Source organism: Clavispora lusitaniae, assembly GCF_014636115.1.
Source record: "Clavispora lusitaniae strain FDAARGOS_655 chromosome Unknown tig00000038_pilon, whole genome shotgun sequence".
Lineage (NCBI taxonomy): Eukaryota > Fungi > Ascomycota > Pichiomycetes > Serinales > Metschnikowiaceae > Clavispora > Clavispora lusitaniae.
In genome coordinates this window covers 242,573-265,662 of record NW_027093976.1, presented here as the reverse complement: position 1 = coordinate 265,662, position 23,090 = coordinate 242,573, and the positions used below count along the sequence as shown (strand labels likewise).

General features: G+C 43.9%; 13 protein-coding genes across 13 annotated transcripts; 11 read left to right on the top strand and 2 right to left on the bottom strand. All coding sequences in view use genetic code 12, as the record gives it.

The window, feature by feature from the left end:
- Nucleotides 1-1,496: 1,496 nt before the first annotated feature.
- FOB63_001248 (uncharacterized protein) lies at nucleotides 1,497-3,257 on the top strand (the record flags this gene model as incomplete). Its single annotated transcript, XM_002618675.2, has 1 exon — nucleotides 1,497-3,257. One exon carries the CDS (start codon nucleotides 1,497-1,499, stop codon nucleotides 3,255-3,257), a length of 1,761 nt encoding a protein of 586 aa, XP_002618721.2.
- A 266-nt stretch (nucleotides 3,258-3,523) lies between these two features.
- On the bottom strand, nucleotides 3,524-4,468 carry FOB63_001247 (uncharacterized protein; the record flags this gene model as incomplete). Its single annotated transcript, XM_002618676.2, has 1 exon — nucleotides 3,524-4,468. One exon carries the CDS (start codon nucleotides 4,466-4,468, stop codon nucleotides 3,524-3,526), a length of 945 nt encoding a protein of 314 aa, XP_002618722.1.
- A 1,340-nt stretch (nucleotides 4,469-5,808) lies between these two features.
- On the top strand, nucleotides 5,809-7,506 carry ALO1 (D-arabinono-1,4-lactone oxidase; the record flags this gene model as incomplete). Its single annotated transcript, XM_002618677.2, has 1 exon — nucleotides 5,809-7,506. One exon carries the CDS (start codon nucleotides 5,809-5,811, stop codon nucleotides 7,504-7,506), a length of 1,698 nt encoding a protein of 565 aa, XP_002618723.2.
- Nucleotides 7,507-8,144: 638 nt separating this feature from the next.
- FOB63_001245 (uncharacterized protein) lies at nucleotides 8,145-10,865 on the bottom strand (the record flags this gene model as incomplete). The annotated part of the gene is made up of 1 exon (XM_002618678.2): nucleotides 8,145-10,865. One exon carries the CDS (start codon nucleotides 10,863-10,865, stop codon nucleotides 8,145-8,147), a length of 2,721 nt encoding a protein of 906 aa, XP_002618724.2.
- Nucleotides 10,866-11,889: 1,024 nt separating this feature from the next.
- On the top strand, nucleotides 11,890-12,360 carry FOB63_001244 (uncharacterized protein; the record flags this gene model as incomplete). The annotated part of the gene is made up of 1 exon (XM_002618679.2): nucleotides 11,890-12,360. The coding sequence occupies one exon, from the start codon at nucleotides 11,890-11,892 to the stop codon at nucleotides 12,358-12,360; it is 471 nt and encodes a 156-aa protein (XP_002618725.1).
- Nucleotides 12,361-13,006: 646 nt separating this feature from the next.
- FOB63_001243 (uncharacterized protein) lies at nucleotides 13,007-13,432 on the top strand (the record flags this gene model as incomplete). The annotated part of the gene is made up of 1 exon (XM_066102147.1): nucleotides 13,007-13,432. The coding sequence occupies one exon, from the start codon at nucleotides 13,007-13,009 to the stop codon at nucleotides 13,430-13,432; it is 426 nt and encodes a 141-aa protein (XP_065958448.1).
- A 435-nt stretch (nucleotides 13,433-13,867) lies between these two features.
- Nucleotides 13,868-14,332, top strand: FOB63_001242 (uncharacterized protein; the record flags this gene model as incomplete). The annotated part of the gene is made up of 1 exon (XM_002618680.2): nucleotides 13,868-14,332. The coding sequence occupies one exon, from the start codon at nucleotides 13,868-13,870 to the stop codon at nucleotides 14,330-14,332; it is 465 nt and encodes a 154-aa protein (XP_002618726.2).
- Nucleotides 14,333-15,020: 688 nt separating this feature from the next.
- On the top strand, nucleotides 15,021-15,494 carry FOB63_001241 (uncharacterized protein; the record flags this gene model as incomplete). The annotated part of the gene is made up of 1 exon (XM_002618681.2): nucleotides 15,021-15,494. One exon carries the CDS (start codon nucleotides 15,021-15,023, stop codon nucleotides 15,492-15,494), a length of 474 nt encoding a protein of 157 aa, XP_002618727.2.
- Nucleotides 15,495-16,216: 722 nt separating this feature from the next.
- On the top strand, nucleotides 16,217-16,711 carry FOB63_001240 (uncharacterized protein; the record flags this gene model as incomplete). Its single annotated transcript, XM_066102146.1, has 1 exon — nucleotides 16,217-16,711. The coding sequence occupies one exon, from the start codon at nucleotides 16,217-16,219 to the stop codon at nucleotides 16,709-16,711; it is 495 nt and encodes a 164-aa protein (XP_065958447.1).
- Nucleotides 16,712-17,840: 1,129 nt separating this feature from the next.
- On the top strand, nucleotides 17,841-18,305 carry FOB63_001239 (uncharacterized protein; the record flags this gene model as incomplete). Its single annotated transcript, XM_002618682.2, has 1 exon — nucleotides 17,841-18,305. One exon carries the CDS (start codon nucleotides 17,841-17,843, stop codon nucleotides 18,303-18,305), a length of 465 nt encoding a protein of 154 aa, XP_002618728.2.
- A 624-nt stretch (nucleotides 18,306-18,929) lies between these two features.
- On the top strand, nucleotides 18,930-19,427 carry FOB63_001238 (uncharacterized protein; the record flags this gene model as incomplete). The annotated part of the gene is made up of 1 exon (XM_002618683.2): nucleotides 18,930-19,427. The coding sequence occupies one exon, from the start codon at nucleotides 18,930-18,932 to the stop codon at nucleotides 19,425-19,427; it is 498 nt and encodes a 165-aa protein (XP_002618729.2).
- Nucleotides 19,428-21,031: 1,604 nt separating this feature from the next.
- On the top strand, nucleotides 21,032-21,520 carry FOB63_001237 (uncharacterized protein; the record flags this gene model as incomplete). Its single annotated transcript, XM_002618686.2, has 1 exon — nucleotides 21,032-21,520. The coding sequence occupies one exon, from the start codon at nucleotides 21,032-21,034 to the stop codon at nucleotides 21,518-21,520; it is 489 nt and encodes a 162-aa protein (XP_002618732.2).
- Nucleotides 21,521-22,389: 869 nt separating this feature from the next.
- Nucleotides 22,390-22,935, top strand: FOB63_001236 (uncharacterized protein; the record flags this gene model as incomplete). Its single annotated transcript, XM_002618687.2, has 1 exon — nucleotides 22,390-22,935. One exon carries the CDS (start codon nucleotides 22,390-22,392, stop codon nucleotides 22,933-22,935), a length of 546 nt encoding a protein of 181 aa, XP_002618733.2.
- Nucleotides 22,936-23,090: the final 155 nt, after the last annotated feature.

The window sequence follows — 23,090 nt, the reverse complement described above, 5'->3', positions numbered from 1 at the left end:
ATTTGGAGGATAACGGAACTAACAAATTCGATGTGTCTAGTGGCTTCCAGGGAAACAACTTTGACTTTAGCTCATTTGAATGATACTCCTTTCTCGCTAGTTTGAAGGAAATAACCTTCAAATTGGAATATTTTTGAGATACAATTGCTCCAAACGATTTATTCAGACCTCTAGGGCATTGCATACTTTCCTCTTTCAGATGCCATAATAACTCATCTGAGATTGATCTGCTTTATCCATGAACGCCTTAATTTGAGCTATCACCTAATTCTTCAGCGCATTCATATCGTCCAGACTTCGTTTAACAATCATTTGGTTTTCAAGCTCGATTTGTACTCCTATGGCGAACACAGTATTACAAGCGACTCTTGAGTTCGTGTACCTCCTCTGAGACTATTTTATATAGTGACGTGCTAGCTGAATCTCCTTCTCTGTTAAGCAATCTTTATGCTCCTCATTCATCAAGGCTTACGTCGACATAGTGAGGATTCTGAGTCTCATGCAATGCAGCTTTTCTAGATATAAAAGTGATTCCAAGTCATTTCTCGAGCAGAATCTCCCCTCATTATCTCTGGAATATACCTTCCAAAGTACCCTCTACGCCAACTTCTGCAATCATTATTCAAAAGACACAGTACCCGATATTCTACATCGTTATACAACATAGTTGCTTTATAACATGGGACAAGATTACATAAGCATCAGTTGCTCCACCAACAGATAGAGACATTGTTCAAGCTAGCATGAGCTAAATTGAACGGTAGCTTGAATAGCGTAGCTCTTCGCTCGAATGAATTTCATCGCTTACTTTGAGTGATGGTTAGAGTATTAATTGATGAGTCCACGAAACAATTCGAACAAAGAACTGACAAGATAAGGAAGACGTTCGCCATTACGAAGCGAAGAGACCTTGATTTAAGCAAATTCCCATGACTCGAAATCTGGGAGATCACAATCGAATGAATAGGCTTGCCTATTATTCATGCAGTCTTCCCTGGGTAGTTTGGTCGAGCTACTTGATATTAGTCAAAAAGGAAGTTAGTTGATTGTTGATCAGTTGATTGCTTGATTGTTGATCAGTTGATTGCTTGATTGTTGATCAGTTGATTGCTTGATTGTTGATCAGTTGATTGTTGATTGTTGATTGGCTTGACTTAAACTGTCTGATTATACTGGCCTGAACTCCATGCGAATTTAGATTAGTGCGAAGTGAGTGCGAAGTTAGATCCGCACAGATAATCCAGAACTTCTTGTGCTTAGATTAACTGATCGGTCTTGAAAATCAAAGGGACAACTCCAGTAATATAGTCTTCAGCCAGTCAATCCGTCAATAAGTCAATTCTCAATTCATCAGATTACCTATTGTCAAGACAGCATCTACCCTACCAACCCGTCAATCGTCAATCCAATCTACCAATCCGTCAATCTAACCACCAAACCACAATCCAATCCGTCAATCCGTCAATCCACTATCATCCTCTAATCTACAATCAACCATGTCGCTCAGCCTCACCCACGTCACAGGCGTCTACTTCGAGCGGCTTTTCGCCCAAAACAAAACGCTTTCTGCCGCCAAGGCCCAGGTACTCCTTGTGGACCGTTTCACCATGCCCATCATCTCCATGTGCTACACCCAGTCGCAGCTCCTCCAGCAGGAGGTGATTTTGGTCGAGATGCTCGACAAACAGCACCTGCTCAGCCCCATGCGCCACCTCAACTGTGTGGTTTTCATCAAGCCCGAAAAAGAGCTGCTTGCCATGCTCAGCGCCGAGTTGCGCCTGCCCCACTACAGCCAGTACCTGGTTTTCTTCAGCAACAGCGCCAGCAAGAACGACATTGAGAAATTGGCCCGTGCCGACGAAAACGAGGTCGTGCGGCTGGTGGTGGAGGTTTTCCTGGACTACTCGGTGGTCAACGACAACTTGTTCCAGGTGGCGGTCGAGGCTGGCGCTAACAGCACCGTGCACGAGGCGGCCAGTCTTCTGAGCCTTCTTTTGCTGGTGAAAAAGTGCCCGGCCATCCGGTACGAGCCCCAGCTGTTGGTGGCCAAGCGGCTTGCCTCCGAGATGCTCTACCACATCAACTCGAACTCCAACAACAACCTTTTCGACGACTTGAACCGCACCTGCGACAGCGCGCCTGTGTTGGTGATTTTGGACCGCAAAAGCGATCCCATCACTCCGTTGGTCACGCCGTGGACCTACCAGTCGATGATCCACGAGCTCATTGGCATCGAGAAGAACGTTGTGACGCTCCCGGAATCGGGCGAACAGCTCACGCTCTCGGAAAAGGACGATTTCTTCCGCGACGCCATGTACTTGAACTACGGCGACTTGACAGACAAGTTCCAGCAGTATGTGGACTCGTACAAGCGGCAGACCAAGCAGCTGGCCACCAGTCTCCAGACGCAAGACCTTGCCGAGTTGAAAAAACTCTTGACGCGGTTCCCCGAGTTCAAAAAGTTGTCGGCCAACATTCTCAAGCACTTGAATATTATCAGCGAGATCGACAAGCAGATCTCGGCGCAAAGCTTGTGGGCTGTAGGCGAGCTACAGCAGACTATCGTGTGTGGTTTGGACAACCACAACGCCATCCGCTCGAAATTGCTACAAGTTCTACGTGACGTGGCCGTTTCCGCCGAAAACAAAGTCAAGTTGCTTTTGCTCTATACGGCAAAGTTCCCTACTGGCGACATGGAGCCGCTCGTGTCACTTTTGCGTGATCCAACACTCACAAACCCGCCTCCTCCAGCGAGGTATTTCTCTCTTGTGGCCAACTTCAACCGCGTATTCGGTGCTGGAGCAAAGAATCTCCGCGACGAACACACCAACGATAACTCCACAAACAACAATAACAACAACATTGCCAAGCTTTTCACGCAGAACAAAATCAAGATCCAGCTGCTTTTCAACCCCACAAATAGACCGCGTTCGGCCTCAATGCCCAAAACCGACAACATCTTTATGCAATACATCCCTCCGTTACACGAAACGTTGGGTCATGTCACAGGCCACATAAAAACGCCGTCGTCGTTGTCTTTGTTGGTGCCAGACACCGTCAACAAGCAATATGGTGGCGCGGCGGGCGTGGCTCCGCAACATGTTGTGGTCTACTTCAAAGGCGGAGCCACATATGAAGAGGCACGTTTGATCCACGAAATGTCACGCATGAGATCGGGAATCAGCTATGTGATTGGTGGAGACAGCCTCTTGGACAGTTCGCTGTGGCTTGAGCGCATGTGCGAGATGGTAGAGTGAAAAAGCACCGAGAAATGCATCTAAAGAGATGTCATGGCAGTAATGCAATGTGCCGACAATCACTCGCTGAGTCTTTGGCCGCTTTTTAGGTCACGTCCATAGGCAAAGGCACGATAGTACGAGTAGTAACAGTCGTAGAGTCCTAGCATTTCCAGGTAGGAAATAGAATGAGTAAAGAACCAACGTCCCAACTGTTCTTTCACTGTTTTCCAATTAGCTGGACATCCAAATAAAACTAGCGTTAGCTACTATTATGGGGCACGCCACTATGGGGCATACTTCCCGAAGCGCTGCTCCCACGCAAGAATCTTCTCTGTCAAGCGCTCCATCAACCGCAAATTCTCATCAAACAGCGGAGCGCTGCGTTCTTCCTCCAATTCCATCTGCGTGCGCCCGAGCCACTCGAGGATGGCGCCTGTACGCTTCCGCAACTCATAAATTGTGCTTTGGGCATTGACAAACCGCGGTCGGGATTGCTGGCTCAAAAGCTCGTCCTTTGAAGCTTCGCTGGTTTTATCGTCCTTGGGCCGCAGCTTGGGCCGCGGACGCGGTCTTTTGCGCCCGGGCCGACCCTCGTCCGCTTCTTCCAGCTCAGCAGCCGCCAGGTTGGCGCCCTGGTCGGCGGCTCTGTCAGAGCTGCGGCTTTCGCGGAGTGCCTGCTGGAGCTGCTCGTCATGGTCATCGTGGCGGCGCTCCTTGCGTGCCTGGCGTGTATTTGTGTCGCTCCCCGCAGCCTCTGGCGACGCTTCTGGCGGGCTGCGGCGGCTGCGCAGACGCACAGGCCGTTCTGGGGCGCTGGCCGAATCGGCCCGTTCTGGCGCCGGCAGCTCCACTGTACTGGCTGCAATTAGTTTTTTTCGGCTGTCGTTCACCGGGCGGTAAAGAGTTCTTTTGCCATCCGCTGCTGCCACTTCTCTGTGGAGATCGGGCTTGCACTCTTCACACCAGTACTTGTCCGGAACATCTTCACTTGTAAATAGCCCAACACAGTAACCGTGCTGCCAAACCAGGCACAGATCGCATTGGATGAAAAGCCCCGTGTCCACCTTAATGTGGTATTCTTGTTGAAGCAAAGACGACACGCTGCTGTCTATAGCCGCCAACTCGTCATTTCCGCAGACACAACGGGTAACTTCTTCTTGGTCGTCTATATCGGCGCTTTCATCCGAAGGTTTTGAATCGTCGTCCGATTTGCGGGAACGGCGGGACATGGAGAAAAGAGAAAAACGTGAAAATAAAGGAAAAGCAAAGAATTGGAACAGAAGAGTAAAGTTTGGATGATAGCGTAGTGAGATATCGCGTCGTGCACACACCAGTCTGGGACAGAAGCATAAGGCAGAAAGGAAACGAAAGAAAAAAGGCAATTTGATTCTTTGAGTCAGTTATTTGACTTTTTCGTTTTTGGTCATTGGTACTTGCAGTTGCTTTCAGAATCATCTTGATTAACCTTGATCATCGTAACTGGGGTCTAAAAAATCGCTTTGATGAAGCAATCGAAAGTACAACCAATACATAAAAAGTCTATCTATGAAGAAGAATTTGAAATCAGTACTCAACAATGCCAGGCGGTGATAGTTAGGCTTCACATTCGAAGGTAATTGAAAACTTCGATTTGGAGGGCTGCCACATCTAAATGTAGTACTTTGTCAATTTGTTGTCTTTCTGGTCCTGATTGAAGTCTTAGCCACGAGAACACGCAGTCGTAATTATTACCAGCTCAGTATATAACGTCTTTGCAAGGTTTCATGAATTGTTACCGTTTCATGAATGTTACCTCAACAAGATTCTATGATACGCTTCGCCATGAGTTGAATCTAGAACATTGCAAAGCAAATTCCCTCTATGAAAGTGCTTCCCCCTGTACGTTCAAGAATTTATCACACCAGCCATCAGCTATAAGAAATACGATTCTTCTGAAGACTCGCATGTTGACCTTTCACCTACTATGAAACCATTGGAGGAAGTACACGCAAGGACTGGGAATTAGAGACATAATGACTATTCTCGAAAAATGTACAGACTCAATGGCGTTACATGCTTCAGAATTACCGTCCTACTTGATCTGTGACTTACTGCTGGAAACTGTGGCGCCAATTCCGTTAAGAGAGGTATCCACCAAAGATAAGACTAGTACTTTGATAAAACCCAATACTTTGATAAAACCCAGTACTTCGATAAAACTCAGTATCGATAAAACTCAATATCGATAAAACTCAATATCGATAAACGAAAGCAACTACAATCAGATGCGCCGTGTTATCGCCGAAGGCGTAAATGCAAGGTCGCTAAGATGGACGTTGGCTCCGCATGCATGTTCAAATGCACTTTGCATATCTTTGGACATGCGAAAGCCCAGCAACCAAGTGCAAGGCAATCATACTGCATACCCACCAGCTAGCCCGTAAAGAGGAGGAGACAAATCCTTGTCGGGTATAAATAGAGACACCCAGTCGAAGAAACGGCAGATTTAAATCGAGTCGTTGTCCATTCTCCGATTTCGTCATTCTCCGTGCCCGGCCTCCACCCCTCCTAACGGGACCGGCTCTAATAAATGCGCACAACGTCTTTGTCTCATGGTATCGCCTCCACCATGTCAGTTCCCGAATCGGTGGCTCTGTTTCTCAGCACCAAAGTGGTGCATCGTACTTGGGCCGGCACCTTCCAATGCAAGCCACAGGCGATTTTCCAGCCTTCCACCGTGGAGGAAATCCAAGAGTTGATTCGCCAGGCGGCGCTTCACAAGAAAACCATCATGACCGTGGGATCGGGCCATTCGCCCTCGGACTTGACCATGACGTCCGAGTGGTTGTGCAACTTGGACAAGTTCGACCGTGTTTTGGAGGAAAAAGAGTTTTTCGGCCCCGGCGAAAGCGGCCCCGAAGTCAAGTTTGTCGACTTGACAGTTGAGGCGGGAATCCGCATTTTCCAGTTGAACGAGTACTTGAAGAAACACAAGTTGGCGATCCAGAACTTGGGCTCCATCAGCGACCAGTCGATTGCCGGACTCATCTCGACCGGCACACACGGCCTGTCGCCATACCATGGTCTTGTGTCGCAACAGGTTGTTTCTTTAGTCGTGGCCAACTCCGAGGGCCAATTGATTACGTGTTCGTCGGTGGAGAAGCCACAGCTCTTCAAGGCCGCGTTGTTGTCGTTGGGAAAGGTCGGCATCATCACCCAGGTGACCCTCCGTGCTGTTCCCCAGTACACCATCAAGTCCAAGCAGGAGATCATCCGGTTCTCAACGTTGTTGCGCGAGTGGGACCGCATCTGGCTCGACTCCGAGTTCATCCGCGTGTGGTGGTTCCCCTACTCGGGCAGCTGTGTGTGCTGGCGGGCAGCGAAAAGTGACGACAGTTTGTCTGAGCCCCGGCAATCTTGGTATGGCACTCCATTGGGCCGTTTCTTCTACGAGGCGCTCTTGTGGGTGCTGGTGAACATTGCGCCCCGCATCACGCCGTGGGTCGAGCGGTTTGTGTTCCGCCAGCAGTACGGCAATGTTGAGACCTTGGGCAGTGGCGATGTGGCCGTGCAGAATTCCGTGGAAGGGCTCAACATGGACTGTTTGTTCTCGCAGTTTGTCAACGAGTGGTCGGCGCCGCTCGACAACGGCGTGGAGATCTTGACGGTGTTGGACGAGAAGATCCGCCAGGCGGCAGAAAAGGGCGACTTTTTCGTCCATGCTCCGATCGAAGTGCGTTGTTCCAACGTCACGTACTCGGAAAAGCCTTACGAGGACGCCGAGGGCAAGCCGTCGTTGTACCCTTCGCAGGAATGGTTGAAGAGCCGGTCCCGTTTGAGTGCGGGCCCTATTCCGGGCAACAGCTTGAGACCGTACTTGGACAACTCGCCTCTCCGCAAGTTCGAGCCCGACTTGGACAAGGTCTCCAACGAACAGTTGTCTGTCTTCATCAACGCCACCATGTACCGTCCGTTTGGCTTCAACCTGGAGACCCACCGCTGGTTTGAGACCTTTGAGCATGTCATGTCTCGTGCCGACGGAAAACCCCACTGGGCAAAGAACTTTATTGGTTTGCACGGCGAGCACGAAAACGACTTGGACTTGCAGGGCCAGTTGCAGTACGGCGGAAAGACTTCCTACTCCATGCTTGGTTTCGACCCTGTCATGAAAAAGTGGTTTGGCGAAAACTTGGTCAAGTTCAACGAGGTTCGCCGTGAAATGGACCCACACGGTGTTTTCTTGAGTGGAAGGGCCTGGATGGTACGTAACGGTCTTTTGCTTGAGTGATTTTCGAGACTGTTGATCATGGATATCCAAGTATGTTAAATAGATTCCACTATGTCCAGACAGATTGTAGCATCAAAGATGTGCTTGAGGACAAATTGCTGAAATTAGTTTGTAACCATATCTACTAATACTTAATCTGAAGGAACATGTTATACTGTCCTTTGAGTATTCCGCTATTGTTGAATTCATTTAGTCATCAGACCGAGTCGAACCTGTTTCTTTCTGTATGCCATCTTCCGTGGCTGCCGTCCATTTTCTTCTATCGTAATCCGAGGTTATGTTAGCCGTTGATAAATCATGAACATTCACTGTCAGCTGAGTTTCAAGTTCCATATGCCAAGTGTTCAGAAACTTATCATTAGCTCAAACTTGTGTCAGTATTACACAGTAGCTTCAACTTCCCAGTTCTCCATGGTCTGTACGATAGTTCTCTGATCTTTAAAATAAGCTCTCTGATCATTAAAACAAATTCTCTTATCTTTACAATAAGTCTCTGATCTGTTCTCTGACCTTTACAATAATTTCTCTTTAAATAACTTCTCTTGTCCAATGATTTCTCTGATCTTACACTACTACTCTTCACAATAAGTTCTCTGAAAATACTTCTCCTGATCTATACGATATATGCTATGGCTATGCTACTTGAACGGCATCTTCAATGGGTCCACAACCACACCCTGCTTCACAATCACACGTGGGAGCGTCGATCTTTGATGTGTCGCTCTGGATGTCCATTCTTCGCCCAAAGGCATCCGCAATGCCCTCTCGTACTCTTCCTTCAGCTTGTATGGATATGGCACGCTGGCAGACTGGTAACGCAAGTTTTTCTTGTTGACCGACTCGTTGATGATGACGTTCTTCAAGTCCTTGTCCCTTCTCTTGTCCTTTTGGACCACGCCGTCGATCTTCCGCACGATCTTCTTCTTTGGAGCCCGGGGCTTTTCGCTTCCGGCCCAATCGCCCCATCCGGGCAACGTCAAGTCCTGGATCTTGTCGCCTTCATTTTCGATCACCGCCTGTTTTTCTTCTTCGAACTCAGCCATCACGTCGTCGCCGGCAAACGCTTCTTCAATCAAGTTCTGCTGGCGGAACATGGCATTGTCGTCGTCATGCACATCGCCCGACATTTCTAGCACGGCGTCGGTATCGATAAAAGTGTCAGCCGACTTCTTTCCTTTTTTGGCGTGCTTGGCGATTTTGTTGCCTGCTTTGGCCATTCGGGACGATTCGTCTGTGATGGTGTGGAATTTGTTCGATTTGGCAGTGGTTTCCGTTTCGGCCAACCATGGGTTCTCCTCGTCATCGGAGTGGGATCTCTTGCGAGAGACAGAGTCGGATTTATATGCCCGGGAATTGCCAGACTTTCCAGAATTTCCAGACTTTCCAGATAAAGACTGAGACTGAGATCCAACATGAACCTCTGTTTCCGAATCGGAATCGTCAAAGCCAGTGAACTCCTCTGTCTCAAGTCTGGAGGTCTGCTCGTCCTCGTCCTCGTCCTCGTTCTCTTTTTCCTTCTTTCCCTTTTTCATTTGGTTCGTCAAGTTTCTTTCCTCGTCGTCACGAAGATCGGCCAAAACGTCTTCTTCCACCTCTTCCATCTCTTCCTTTTCGGCCGCAACGCTAGGCGAATAAACACGGCGACCCGCATTCTTGAGCACGTTGACCGAGGTCTTTTCCTCGACAGAAAAGCCGTCGGTATCCCGCAACAGCTGTATTTCCCGCATGTTCTCCTTGCGTTTCCTTTCTTCGGCCGCCTTCATGAAATCCATGGCCAACACTCCCTTGCCCAACTTTGTGCGCTCCTCCAGATCGTCTTCGTCTTGCTCGTACTCCTTTTCGATATCTGACACGCCAGAGTCGCTCTGGTCGCCGTTCTCGTAGCCCAACTGCTTGGTCCGCAACTTTTCTCCAGTCCGAAGCATTTCCTCGAGTTCGGCACGGGTCGAAGCGTCTTTGGTGATGCCTGCGCGGATCATGCTCTTGGCCCACTTCGACTGGGTCTTGTGACGAAGCGACATTCTTTCTTCGGCCCGTTTCATGTCGTGGTCTTCGGCGTCGGAGCCAGACTCGTCCAAGCCTGCCTCGTCCATCAACTCAGCATCCCGCAATCTCTCGCGCTTGCGGATCTTGCGGAACTGCTTCGACTTGATCTTCTTGATCCGCCGGGCTCTCTGCTCGTCTCGGAACATGAGCTCTCTCATGCGCCGGAGCTCTTGTGTGCGCTTGAACATGTCTTCTTTTGAGAGCTTGGCGGCGGCCATTTGTTCGAACGTGGCCTCCTTTGACTCGTCCAACAAGGCACCCGCAGCAAGAACACTGTTCACTTTCTCTTCGAGCGCAGATTTTTCCTTGGTCTCAGAGACAAACCGAAGGGCCTCCACTTGATCCTCGGCATCCATTTCCTCCTCTTCGTCTCCAGGGCCTACAGGTGCCAACGGGAACTCCAAATGGTCTGCTTCGCCAAGTGCCTTCACAGTGGCCTGCCAACGAGAAACCTCTTTTTTCGTGATTTCGTACGCAGCTTTTCTATCGTGGCGCTGCTGGATCCGTTTGGGAAGCGGAACCGCAAGGGCTGGCGCCTCACTAACTAGCGGAGCCTCTGCTTCCGCCACGCCCATCATCTCGGCAAGAGAGAGCTTGGCACCTCGTGTAGGCACACTGAACTCGTTTTCGGCCGTTGTTTCGGAGACAAGTTTCTTGTGGTGGGACTGGCGGGGCATTTTCGCCCGCACGGCCGCAGAAACGGCAGTAAGGTCGACTTCCTCGTCGTCTTGGCCGAAAATGTCGCTGTCAATGTCGCTTTCCTCTTCGCTTTCTTCACTCTCACTTTCTTCGCTTTCGCTTTCTTCTTCGCTTTCCTCTTCGCTCCCACTCTCGGCCTCGTCCAACACAATGTCGTTTTTCTTTCCCGTGCTTCTGCTGTCGGCGTCGTCCATGTCCCACGCCTGCGATAACGTCACCAACTCCAGCTCGTCTATACTAGAATAGCCTTCGTCGTCTTCGTTGCCATCACGGATCGTCTGCGAAAACTTCGAGTTGAGCACGTCGTACTCGTCTTCTGACCCTAAAGCCTCGTCCGAGTCCAACTCTTCGTCCTCCAAGTCCAGATAGTCCTGGTCTTTCAAAAATTTGCGGGCATCCATCACGCCATCGGCGATGCGCAAATCGGAGTCTTCGTTGTCGGAAATATCGGCTTTTCCCCGGCCGGCGGCCTTTTCCGCAAGCTGGAACGCATCCAAAACCTTGTTTTGCGATCTCCTTTTTCCTCCTTTGTGTTTGGCCATGTTGGTGGAAAGAAAGATGCTCATCTCGCTTTTTTCTGGGGGCATCGGCGCACGTGACGCGGCTTCTGCCATTGCATTATGGTATTTGCTGGAACGTGATTTGTGTTGGTTTGGGTGGGTGGCTCATGTTTATTTTGTTTATGTTATTTATTTTCTTTTGTTTTTTGTCTTTTTGTTATGATGTTTTGTTGTGTGTTGTTGATGTTCTTTATATTTATGTTGTTTGGTCTGGTTATCATTTCGCAGTCGATAACGCACAGAGAAGCATATCTTTTCAGAACATCAAACACTTTGAACAATTTTCCAATTTTTCCTATATCGGGTCTAACTTTGGTCTGCGGTGCTTGATTTAAAATATCAATCAAAGAGAACTCAGATTTTTTTGATCTGAAGATACTTTAATCACAGAAGATTGTGCTTCACTTCCAATTGGCTGAGAGCAGCGTTGAAAAGTTCAGAGATCGATTCGTCAGCTTCCTGAAAGATACTCTGTTTTGTTTAGTTTTCTGAACTGTCTTCGTTGAAATATGTGTTTTCTGTATGTCCAAACTCGAATTGGAATAAAGATCAAGACGTCCCAAAGGTAAGAAGAATACCATTAAATTGAGATACAAATACAATAATTCGATCTTTAAATATGAAGTAACTATGCATTGGTATTCTATGATTACTTAGCTTTCCTACATTTGATCCATGATGTAATGCAAAATGATGACTATTGCTGCTATAGTAATGGTAAGAACTAATGGAATGCAAAAAATCTTCATACACTGGCTAGATTTGAATATTCTACGAACTGTGAATCAAGACATCAATGCAGCTCATCAATAGAGAATCGTAAAGAAAACTGATTTGTACTATGAACGATCAAAATGAAAGAATAAAGATAAAATATAAATCAGGTTCATTCAGTACTTAATCAGAAGACTCCAGATACAAAGCAACTCGTTTACTTACATTAAATTATAAGTTCAATCTAGCTCAAATAACCTTTTTTCATCATCAATAGTGTAATCCCTGTTCCAATTTATTCCTTTGCAGAAATTAGCGGAGACTGTATCTTGGCCAAAATCCTGAGACTTATCTACTCCTCTTTATGTCCCACAGAGAATCCCAAGAAGGCCTCTTGGAACTTGAGGATTTCCAAAACGCCCCAAAATGTCCTCCTTACTCCGAAGATGAATCTTTGATGCCCCTTGAAGTGAGATTCAAGATAGGGGATACTTCAAAGTTCAAAACATCTTCAGACCGCATACTCTTTTTCTTCAACGAAAATTTATCTGTAGAGGAGGCCGGCGAAAAAGCTTTCAAGGACACTTTCGGAAGTATTCCCAAAGAAATACATGCATCCATCGAATCAAGAAGTTCGCTGCCATCGGCAATTGCCAATGCGAATCTGAAGATCAAGCACCTTTTCAAGAAGAATGAGACGTTGGCGGTTTCAGATAATCTCAAGGCCTACCAGAGAAGAAATAACTGTAATACTTTGCTTATAATGTCTCTTATGGTGTCTCTTGTTGCATTGCTAATCGGTCTCGTTTTCATAATTTTAGCTGCAGTAGATTGACAAATACCGCTTTTCTTCGACGTTGGATGTGCTGTCGAAGCTGGATACTCAAAGCATGATTCATATGAAGGTGGAAGAACATTCGCTGCCACTAAATTACTAATAACAATGACTTTATGACTCCGTGAAGTCCATAATACAATTTTGGCCAGTTCGATGAATAGCCAAAATATTTTCAAACAACCGTGTTTGGATGAACCAATCTAAAGGGGGCCTTTTAGTGATTATGAAATATATCCATATTTTTATCGAGGCCAACAAGAGGTATCGAAGTCACAACCGAGGATTGTAGTAAGAAAATGTTTCAACTCATGAAAAGCAAGGCTGAGAACCTTCACAGAATTGAAGACTAAGAAGATACTTCGTCTACAAAGGAGCTTCCTTCCATTTGACTCTCGTGAAATTTTGGGATCTACTATGAATCGATTTCCATATTGTACTGGCCTCTGATTTGTCTACTGGCTCTCTTGGTTTTCCACGACATTGTATACTAGCTCATATAATATTTTTTAAAATACTCTCCTGGAAATTGCATTACTCGATCTTTCATATGGATTCCAATATCTCTGCTGTTTCATTTGGTGCTTTCGGAACAACGTAGACTGTATCCACACATGCTCAGTTTCTTATCTTCCTCTTCTTTCTCATGTCACTGAGAGCATCACAAGAATATCTTTTGGAACGCAAGGATCTTCAAAATGACCCAAAATACCTTCCTTATTCCGATGATCCTATAATGCCCCTTGAAGTGGAATTTAGGATATATGATACGGACAAATATGGCACGATTCCATCTCAGGTTCGAGTTGCCTTAAGTGGGAATTTGTCGGTGCAAGAGGCGACAGTACAGGCTTTCGAAAAGACTTCTGGTCGTGTTCCCGACAAGATTGATATGTCAGTGAAAGGACGAGATTCTAGGGTCTCAAAAATCGTCGATAAAGATGTTAAAATAGTCCACTTGTTCAAAGAGGATGATATTTTCATTTTTCAGATGATTCTGAGCATTTCAGCACAAGTGAAAATGTTTCCGACACTGTTGCTTTCTCTATCATCGCTGCTGCTATATTGGTAGTGGATGTTATGGTATATTTTCTCCTGAAGTATAGACGTGATTATTGGTGACCAAGGCATTGGTAACATATTGTTTCAGCGGTGTTTTTGGCAAGTCTATCCACCCAGATTTCTATCATTGGACATATTGACACGGAGCTGGATACTCCATACTTAAATGAGCATGTCAAGCCATAAATTTGTGTATATTCAATGGAAGCAGGCTTTATGATTTTAACTACAATCATTAGTAGTCAACTTGATAAATTCAGCATTCAAATACGATTTCAGCGTTAAATACGAAATCGACATACACAATGACTGAGTTAGCATTTGTCCTTTAACATCCACCAAAACTTGGGCCAATTCGTTTCATGTCAGTGGTTACTCTAATGTCTTCATTCGCATGTCACTGTATGGGGGAAATGCTCAATTACTTATCTGATATACTCTTTTCATGTCAGAGGGAATCCAAAAAGGGTCTCTTGAATTTGAGAACAACATGTCTCCAAGCTATTCAGATGATGAACCTATGATGCCCTTTCAGGTGAAGTTCCTGATATGGGATAAATCAAAGTTCAAAACATCTTCAGATCGTGTTCGCTTTGTCTTCACTGAGAATCTATCTGTGGAAGAAGCTGGTGAAAGGGCGTTTAAGGAGACTTTTGGCAGTGTTCCCAAGGATTTGAATATTTCTGTTCAAGGGAAAAAATCTGGGCCATTGATTGTCGACAAGAGTGTGAAAATTAAAACCCTTTTGCAAGAGATTGAGACCGTTGTTCTTTCTGACAATCTTAAGGCCTACAACAGAAGGCAGACATTCTACTACTCTATCATGGCTGTCCTCATTTTCATTGGTGGAATGAGTATACCCGTTTTGTCCATAAAATTCGGTAAACACAAATCGAGCAAGGCCGCCTGATTGCCGCCTGATTGCCACTTGATTGCCACTTGATTGCCACTTGATTTGCCAACTTATTGATGTGAGCTTATTGATGTCAGCTTATTGATGTCAGCTTATCGATGTCAACAGTTGATTCTGTTGATGCCAACTTATTGATTTGATGAATACTTTTCAATTCTGAGCCTGTGGATCAGATAGTGTCATCTTCAGACCCTTCGAAGATATGCTTACCAATTAAAGTTTCAGAAGTATCGTGATGGTTAGGATGGAAGTCAAACTACGAAGCTGCCAGTGACCCTTTCATCTGATCAGACAGACGAACTTATTCAACCCATAAATCAAAGACTATGACCCTTCAGAAATGACCTGTCAACGTTTTGATAAGCCCGTATGGAGCCTGGAGCCTATACAAACATCCATACTGTATTTCCCTGTTCAACTAGTAGCAGCTAGGAACCCAAAGCATTTTTAATTATTGGGTGGACCTGCTTACTCTTTTGTGTGGTGGATCTAGCTTTCTCACAAAGGCTATACTATAAACTATTTTATAATCTTGGATTAATATTAGTAAATTCGTCGTGGAGACTGTTTCTCCTAATTTCTCTTAGTTGTTGTTATCCTTTAGTTTATTTATTTTCCGTCACTGTGTATGTGCGTGATTTTTCTGAGAGATTATGATGCCCCCCTTATCTTCATCTTCTTTACCATGTCCCACAGAGAATCCCAAGAAGGGCTATTGGAACTTGAGGATTTCCAAAACGGCCCAAAATGTCCTCCTTACTCCGAAGAGGAACCTTTGATGCCCATCGAAGTAACATTCGAGATCTGTGACGAAGAAAAGTACAGCTCGGCTCCAACATCTACCCGTTTTGCCTTCAACGAGAATTCAACTGTGGAAGAAGTTGCTGAAAAGGCATTCCAAAAGGCTTTTAGCTGTGTTCCGGCAAAAATCGATCTGTCCATTGGAAAAAAAGACGGACCCGCTCTTCAAAGAACGGTGATTGCCGATAAGGAAATTAAAATCAAGCACCTCTTTAAAGAGGATGACATCTTGGTCCTTTCTGATAATTTCAACGGCTTCATGAAAAATGAGGAGAGAAAAGCCTTTATTTGTGTCGGTGTCATGTTTGTATTCTTGGGTGTCATCATATATGGGTTTTACCGTCTGGTCGTGTCATAAGACGAGCGGCGCCTCACTTAATGGATGCTCTGTCAGACCTGGTTACTCAAACTATGATTATTATGAAGTCTTGTGGAGCATTTAGTGGGCAGGCCCACTTAGGGTTTTGATTCCGTGCTACTAGAATCTACAGAGAACAATAAGACAGATGCGGTCGAAGAATCATGGATAAAAGATCATGGAATTTAAATTAAAGATCATGGATCGTAACTAAAATTTCATCTCAGCCTTCATCGAAGCCAACAACATGGTATTGAAACCGTCAACAAGAGACCAATGTTGAGAAAGCATTTTGAAAACTGGAAAAGCGAACTTGAGTAGCAACTCCTTGAGAGGCAAATTGTCGAGAAGCTTACGGTATTGAAGTGTAGAAGTATAAAATCCACCGGTTTCTTTTCGATTAGGAGGTGAATGTTTGAATTTACTACTAGCGATTTGCTATAGAGAAGACAGTTCGAACTGTGCGATGGTTGTGTTGGTTTTCAACCATTTACATAATAATACTACGATTAGTCAATATGTATTCTTGAAATGTTTTACTCTATGTTTGTATGATGTCATTAATACTATTGGGTGTCCTTCTCAAATAGCCTTCCGATACTATGTTTTTGAGGACCTATGCTCTTCTGTTTAAATAACTTATCCGGTACAATTCTCTCCAAAGTAGAAATCAGACTGTATCTGAGTAAAGTTGAGGGTTCTTATCTCTCACTTCCTTTTCTATGTCTCTCAGAAAATCCCAAGAGGGCCTCTTGGAACTTGAGGATCCCCAAAAAGGCCCAAAATGCCCTGCTTGCCCCGAAGATGAACCTATGATGTCCATCGATGTAAGATTCAAGATATATGATGTGAAAAAGTACAGCTCGGCTCCAACATTAGCCCGCTTTGCCTTCAACGAGAATTCAACTGTGGAAGAAGCTGCTGAAAGGGTATTCCAAAAGGCTTTTAATTGTGCTCCGACAGAAATTCACCTGTCCATTGAAAAAAGGGAAGGACCCGTTTTGAATAAAACGGCCATTGTCGATAAGGAAATTAAAATCAAGCACCTCTTTCAAGAGGATGATATATTGGTCCTTTCTGATAATTACAAGGGCTACATAAAAAAACAGAACAGACAATGGTATATTAAGATCTGTGTGAGAGCTGCCTGCATTTATCTATTATTTGCCGTGTTTATAGGTGAAGTGGCACGTAGATTACGAAACGAACATATGTAACAAACCCTTGAGATGCAAATTATTGAAAAGCTTTATGGTATTGACGCTCTACAAGTACTAAATTCACCACACAAAAGGTTTGTTTCCACTTTAGTTCAACTTGGATGTGAATGTTTGGATTCTGTAGGCGATTTGCTATGAGGAAGACAGTTTGAACTTGTCCGATAGCTCTTTCGGTTTTCTATCATCCACCAAATCGTAGTCATAATGTTTGTTAATATCTTTTCTTGAAATGTTCTACTCTTTTTTTTGATGGTATCGTTAATACTATTGGGTGTATTCCTTCTCTATTTTTCATTGTATATTGTATCTGCGTTAGTGCAGAGGTTTCTATCTTTGACATTCTCTTTAAAGTCACCAAGAGAGTCCCAGAAGAAAAGATTCCAATGCGTTTTCGGCCATTGCCAATGCGGATGAAGGTTAAGGACATTGTCAAAGAAGATAATATTTTGGTTCTTCTAGATAGTTTGAGGGGACACGGAGTAAGAATACGCATCTGTGCCCTTTTTTGAATATCAATTGCTGTTACAGTGGAATAGCTGTTATAGTGGGGCTGTGCATCTTTCTTTATCTGATATTTATTTTTAAGGGACACTTTCTTCTGTTATACAGTCAATGAATACTAAAAGGCAATGTCAGGTCTTATCGAGTCAAAAAAACGCTATGATCTCATACCAATAGGCATAACTATCCGTTTACATGAAAGAGGAACCACAGCATTGCTGAGCCACAATAATGAGGTTGTGTTCGAGGAAAGTTCTTCTCTAAGACCCAATCACAAATTAAGTCACAATGCCAGGCCTAATTTTCCGTCCTGGTACATATGCGAGAAAAGTTCAGGTGCTATGAATCTTCATCATCCTGTTTAAACTTTTGGCATTTAGCTTAAATCAAAAGCATAAACTAAAATTATTGAATTTACTATGCCTGCTGTAGCAATTCCAAGGCAGTATTATGACGCCAAATAGCCTCCCGGTATTATGTTTTTCAAGACCTATGCTCCTTTGTCTCAGTCCATTTTCTCTAAGCAGAAAAAGGGCCAAGACTGTATCTAAGAAACTGTATCTAAGAAACTGTATCTGAGAAACTGTATCTGAGAAACTGAGGGGTCGGTCTTCTCATCTCATAAATGTCCCACAGAGAATCCCAAGAAGGGCTATTGGAACTTGAGGATTTCCAAAACGGACCAAAATGTCCTCCTTACTCCGAAGAGGAACCTATGATGTCTATCGAAGTAAAATTCGAGATCTGTGACGAAGAAAAATTCGGCTCGGCTCCAACATCTGCCCGTTTTGTCTTCAACGAGAATTCGACTGTGGAAGAAGTTGCTGAAAGGGCATTCCAAAAGGCTTTTAACTGTGCTCCGGCAGAAATTTATCTGTCCATTGAAGAAAAAGAAACCCACTTTCTGCGGGCAATTCTCGATAAGGAAGTTAAACTCAAGCACCTCTTTAAAGAGGATGAAATCTTGGTCCTTTCTGATAATCACAAGGGCTACATGAAAAAACAGAACAGAAGAGTCTGTATTGTGGTGTCTGTGATATTTGCCATCATATTTGGGTTCTTCGGTCTCATTGCCATCTTTACAATTTAGTTATTGAGCGACGCCTCCTTACTTATTGAATGTTCTGCCACATCTGGTTACTCAAACTATGATTATTATGAAGCTTGTGGAACATTTAGTGGGCAGGCCCACTTAGGTCTTTGGTTTGTTTGCCAATATATTTTACAGAGGACAGTACAACAGATGCGAAGATCATGGATCTTAGATAAATTTTTTTCATCATATCGAGACTAACAACAGGTCATTGAAAACGCCACCAAGAACGAATTGTCAGAAGGAATTTAAAATACGGAGAAGCAAACTTGAGTAACTTGAGAAGCAAATTTTGAGAAGTTTTACGGTACTGAGGTCCAAGAAATATAAAATCCACCACATAGAAGGTTGTTTCCACTTTAGTTCAACTAGGATGTGAATGTTTGGATTCTATAGGCGATTTGCTAGGGCGAAGACAGTTCTGACTTACTTGTGCGATGGCTCTTTTGTTTTCAACGATTTACATTATTATGGTAGTATGTTTAGTCAATATGTTTTCTTAGAATGTTCTACTCTATGTTTTTATGTTATTGTTAATTTAATTGGGTGTGTTCCTTCCTATGTTTTATCGTAGACTGTATTTGGGTCGATGTTGAGATTTCTTATCTGGCATTCTTTTTCATGGCGTCAAGAGAGTCCCAGGAAGGACTTTTAGAACTCGAACACTTTCAAAATGTCCCAGAATATCCTCTATATCCTAATGATCCCATGATGAGCCTTGAAGTGGAATTCCAGATGTGGAAAAGACTCGGCTCGTCTTCAAAACTTGTTCGTCTTGTCCTCAACGAGAATACGACCGTGGAGGAGGCTAGTGAAAAGGCTTTCCTAGAGACCCTCCATTCTCTTCCAAAAGACCGCCGTGTGCTCATTAGAAGAAAAGATTCCGATGTGTTGTCGACGATTGTGGACATGAATGTAAAGATCAAGCACCTCGTCAAGGAAGATGATATTTTGGTTCTTCTAGATAGTTTTAGGGGGTACATGACAAGGATGCTCATATGTGGTCTCATTACCTTGGCTGCCTCATTGGCTGTTTTAGTGGTACTGTTCGTTATCCTTTACACATCTTTATCTCAGACTGACCAAGGCCACTCCAATGAGTCGGAAGACAGTCACTAAGGAGTAAAAGACAATATCAGCGGACTATAAGCAGGTCTTATCCAGTCAACAATGTCTCCCCTTTCAACTTATACTGAAAGAAAGCATCCAAACTCTAAGGAATCAACGCACCATAAACCATGAAGTGAGGTATTTGGATCTGACGAAGCTCCTCGTTCCCTATCTAAATCGCAATTGTTTAAAACTATCTATGTTCTTACCAACCTTGTTCGAGTGTAATGACGATTAGGAACTTGAAAGAGAATTGTGGGTCCTCTGATTTCAGGCTAGTATACGATCAATAGACTGGATTTGTTGAATTTACGATGCCCATTACAATAGTAATACAACTCCAAAGAGTATCCCGGTATAATTTTTGAGGAGCAACTTTGATTTCTCAGAAGTGGAGTCTAAAAGTATGAATCCATATAATGAATCTTTCTACGATGTGGTTATTGGGGAGACTGTACTATTTAAGATGTGATGGCTTTTCTTATTTCCGAGCACTCACGCAATTGTATATTAATATATTACTCCTGATATTTGTCTGGCAAAATATCCTACTCTTCTTGGGGTGTATTACTTTTTGGTATTTTAGTGTAGACTCTGTATCTGGAGTTAAATACTGAGGTTTCTTATCTTTGACTACTCTCTAATGCACCAAGAGAGTCAGAAGAAGGGCCTTTGGAACTCGAAAATATCCAAGATGCCCCAAAATATCCTCTGTTCTCTATATGATACCGCTTGAAGTGGAATTCAAGATATGGAGATTCATCCCCTCTTCAAAATTTGTTCGTCTTGTTCTCGACGAGAATACGTCCGTGGAAGAAGCCAGTAAAAAAACATTCCTAGATACTTTTGGCTGTCTTCCAACAGACTTTGGAGTGTTCATTAGAAGAAAAGATTCCAGTGCGTTTTCGGCCATTGCCAACGTGGATGGGAAGGTTAAGGATATTGTCAAAGAATATGATATTTTGGTACTTCTAGATAGTTTAAAGGGACACAGAATGAGGATACGCATCTGTGCCGTTATTTGGTTGGCCACATCAATTGCTCTGATAGTGGGGTTATGCATCTTTCTTTATCTGGTTTTTATCTTGAAGGGCCACTTTAACCTGTAGTAAGGCAACGTGGACTAAAAGGCAACGTGGACTCTAAGCTGGTCTTTTCGAGTCAAAAATTCGCTTTCAACTCATGTCGATTGACCAAGTCATTCATACTATCCGTTTACTCGAAAGAAGGAAACACAGCATTGCTCAGTTACCATAATGAGGTGTTTGGATTCGAAGGAAGCTCTTCTCTAACACCTAAATTTTTCTATAGTATCTACATTCTTGCTACGTCTTCTTAAATTCAGAGCATGAACGACAAACTTTTGGTCTTCTATGAACTTTCATCAAATCTTTAATCTTTTGGCATTAGGTTGTAACCGGGCGGATGTCTACTGTAGAAATTGTAACCATATATGTAGCAGTATGATGATAAATGGCCTCCCAGCAAATCTTTTTCAAGACCCATCATTCTTTATTGTTCCAATGATTATTTGGTATCATTGCTCCAAAGGGGAAAATGAGATAAGACTGTATCCGAGAAACTGAGGGTTCTTCATATCTTTTCTTTCTTCCATGTCCTACAGAGAATCCCAGGAAGGGCTTTTGGATCTCGAGGATCTCCGAAACGGCCCAAAATGTCCTCCTTATTCTGAAGATGGGCCTATAGTGTCTCTTGAAGTTGAATTCCGGGTATATGATAGAAAGAAATTCGGCTCGTTTCCAGTTCATGCCCGTCTTGCTTTGAGTGGGAATCTATCGATACAAGAGGCGGCGGAACAAGCTTTTCAAAAGACTTCTGGCTGTGTCCCTGACGAAATTGACATATTCATGAAAAGAAGAGATTCTAAGTTATCATCAATTGTCGATAAAGATGCTCAAATCGGCCATTTCTTCAAAAATGACGATGTTTTGGTTCTTTACGATGATCGCCAGCGTTACACAAGAAGACGTGCAATTGGATCCTTTATTGACTTAGCCATCGTGATTGGTATTATAGTCGGGGCAACCGCTCTATCGATCTATGTTCTATCTCGTTCAAAGAGACCAAAGTCCCAAAGCTGAAGAAGTGTGTGGCTTTTCAATAATTAAAACGTCTCGGTGAAACTCTTTTTAAGTGACTTATGTCCATATCGAAGACCCAGAGATGTACACCAATCTTGCCAAAACTTCCATCTGAGGACATTTCTAATATTGGACATGCTGACACGAAGCTGGATGCTTCACAATCAAAAGAGCATGCAATAGAAATCATACAGAATGCGGCTAATGAAACTGGCTTTTCTACCGCCTCCGTATTCCTAAGTTTACTTCTATCAATGTATGTCGCCACGTTAGTAGTTCCAGAACTCCAAATATGAAAGCGACTTACACAATGGCTGAATAGAATTCTTAGAATTTTTTCTATCCATCCTTTAATATACAACTCATTCAATTCACAGTGTCTCTGTATCTCTACGTCCTTATTTATCCGGTGTTGACAACCACCTACTATGTACTTCATATTGCTCATTAGTTATTCTCTATCCCATCATCAAGAAATGACACCAACAATACCTATTTGGTATTGAGAAGTACTGAGGAGTAGTGGGGGGAATACCTGTTCTCCTCAATTCTTGAAAGGTTACTTCTTGTGGATCTTTTTCAAATAAGATCACCTATTTTTCTAGGACGATTTCTCTCTAAGGATCACCACTTCCCGATATATTCTAACCAAACACTGCTTAATTGATATGTCTAACCCATTTGCTTTGAAGATCCTCAGTCCAGTACAAGTCTGTCTGAGGCCTTCAGTGATACAAATGGATGGATGTCTGATGTACCAGCAAGAAGCCAAGGTGTGCATGGAGTTTGACGTTGCTGCATCAAGGTGTCACATCCGGCATGACAGTATCTGGGGTGAATGCTCAACTTCTTATCTTCTTTTGTCATAAATGTCCCAAGAATCGAAAAAAGGTCTTTTGGACCATGAGAAAGACAATTCTCCAGAAAAACTTGACTCCGTTGACCAATCAATGATACCAGTCGAAGTCGAGTTCAAGATCTGGGATAAATCAAAATATAAAACGTCTTCAGACCGCCTTCGCTTTGTTTTCAACGAGAAATTATCTGTAAAGGAGGCCAGCGAAAGGGCATTCGAGACCTATTTTGGCAATATCCCCAAAGAAATCAATGTTTTAATTCAAGCGAAAGGCTCGTCGCCATCAGCAATTGCCAATATGACTGTGACGATCAAGCACATTTTGAAAGAGGGAGACACTTTGATTCTTTCAGACAATCTCGATAAATACAACAGAAGAAAAACAATCAGCGGCATTTCTATCCCAATATTGGGCTTCTTTGCTTTACTCGCCGTGGTATGTCTCGCGACCGCTTTCCAAGTGATATATGGGCCGAAGATTGAAGCATATTTGGGCCGAAAATTGAGGCAGTATTATGGGTTTCCAGATAGACCACATACGTTTAGGGTCATTTCCTGAGTCAGCTACTTTCTGATATCTATGCATTTAAATTCGGCAATTCCATTTGATTGTTCTAGTGGAAATACGACGACAATTCTTGTGAGGATCGCTGGTCAATCTTCATTAGGCGTACAAGTGTATAGCGAACAGTGAGATACAACGACAGTCTAAGT